This window comes from Arabidopsis lyrata (genome assembly GCF_000004255.2).
Source record: "Arabidopsis lyrata subsp. lyrata unplaced genomic scaffold ARALYscaffold_727, whole genome shotgun sequence".
Classification (NCBI taxonomy): domain Eukaryota; kingdom Viridiplantae; phylum Streptophyta; class Magnoliopsida; order Brassicales; family Brassicaceae; genus Arabidopsis; species Arabidopsis lyrata.
The window spans coordinates 1-1,527 of record NW_003302091.1 but is presented as its reverse complement, the minus strand read 5'-3'; the positions used below and the strand labels follow the sequence as shown (position 1 = coordinate 1,527).

General features: G+C 45.4%; 1 protein-coding gene across 1 annotated transcript; it reads right to left on the bottom strand.

Moving 5' to 3' along the window:
• Nucleotides 1-601: 601 nt before the first annotated feature.
• LOC9298384 (guanine nucleotide exchange factor SPIKE 1) lies at nt 602-1,462 on the bottom strand (the record flags this gene model as incomplete). The annotated part of the gene is made up of 2 exons (XM_002862261.2): nt 602-1,022; nt 1,109-1,462. Coding segments are annotated over 2 exons (609 nt in total), but the record flags the coding sequence as incomplete, so codon positions are not given.
• Between the last annotated feature and the right edge of the window lie 65 nt (nt 1,463-1,527).

Genomic DNA, 1,527 nt, shown 5'->3' with positions numbered 1-1,527 from the left:
TATCCACCCTTTGGCTAACGGTAACCGTTCGTCGGTAACCGCTCGACCTTACACCTCTTCATCCCCGAGCTACCACAGTCCACCAGCTCGAGTGTTAGCTGACCGGACCACCTAGCTGGGTCAGTACTCGATCAGTTCACCAAGCTCGGTTGAGCTGTCGGTCAGCTCACCTAGCTGAGCTAGCTAGTCCTCCAGCTGGTTTAGCTCACCTAGCTGAGCTAGTTAGTTCGTCCAGCTTGTCCAGCTCACCTAGCTGGATTAACTCGAACTCTTTTGTCCGTTTTTTTCCGTCTAAGTCTTTCGGTCCGTTTCTCGGCCTTGACTTCACTATTCCTAATCTTTCCATGATCATTTCTCCATGATCACTAGATTATCCCGGAACCGTCTAAGTCATCTACCCCTTTCATGACTTAAACGTTTCATTCCTTCCTTGGGTTAACTTATTCATTGGTCTTTCTCGACCATGATCTAGTTTTCCCTAAAACAAACCGGCCCCCTTTAGGATCGCGGGACGCGGGTGTTACAATGTCTCTGAGATGTCGGAGGCATCCTAAATAGTTGAGTGGCTTGTGTTTGAAGCTGGGAGCTCATTTCCACGATCGAATATAACATAAGCTTCTGAATTAGAAGTCAAACAATTGTCATTAAAAAAATTTCTCTCATTTGTTGTCATTAAACTAAGAATTACAGAAATGACAAACATATACCCAAGCCAAATGGTGGAAGAAAAAAGCACAAAATTCGTAGCAAAAACTGACAAAGATACACTAAAGTTCGGACAAGATAGCAGGGATGTAATGGGAGAGTTCAGCGGTGAGAGACTGAAATCCATTGACAAGCTGAGTATGGAATTCCTGATCTTCTTCTCCGATTAATCTAAAGTGAACCCTAATGGCTCGCTTACAAACCGCCATGAATTCAAGCAGTGCCGCGATCAGTTGCTGCAGTTCCTGCGAACGCAATCTAGTTGCAGGCTCTCCTGATAAGAATGCTGTGCACACGCTCAACACCCCACTGTTCACCTGCATATTTCATGGAAAGGCACACGATAAGCATATTCTACGTTTTACAACACAATCTATAACAGGTATTATGGGAGAAAACCCACCTGCACTGCAACACTTCCTTGGAGAATCCTCTGCAGACTTTGAAGCCGTGGTAGGTGATCCCCATCCGAGCTACGAGGCTCCTCTAGCTCATTTCTCAGAGCAGTTGTCCGCGTTTCAATCATTCCAATCGCATTCTCCACTGGCGAGAATTCAAGGGATTCAGACTTGGTAACCAACAGCCTATTCACAAGCGCAGGGAATGAACCCTCAGTCTGCAGCACTGTTCTTCTCTTCCATTGATCTTCTAATCCACCTTGGGTCTTACCATTTTTTGTAAATGGTGTGTCAAACAAGAAGCGATCAAACACTCGTGCTCGAACACTTCCAGTCGAAAGAGAAATATTCTCTCTCTTCTGCTCCCAAGATCCTCATCTTCCATCATCAGCATCAACAGCTGTATTTGCAGTAGCACACTCCT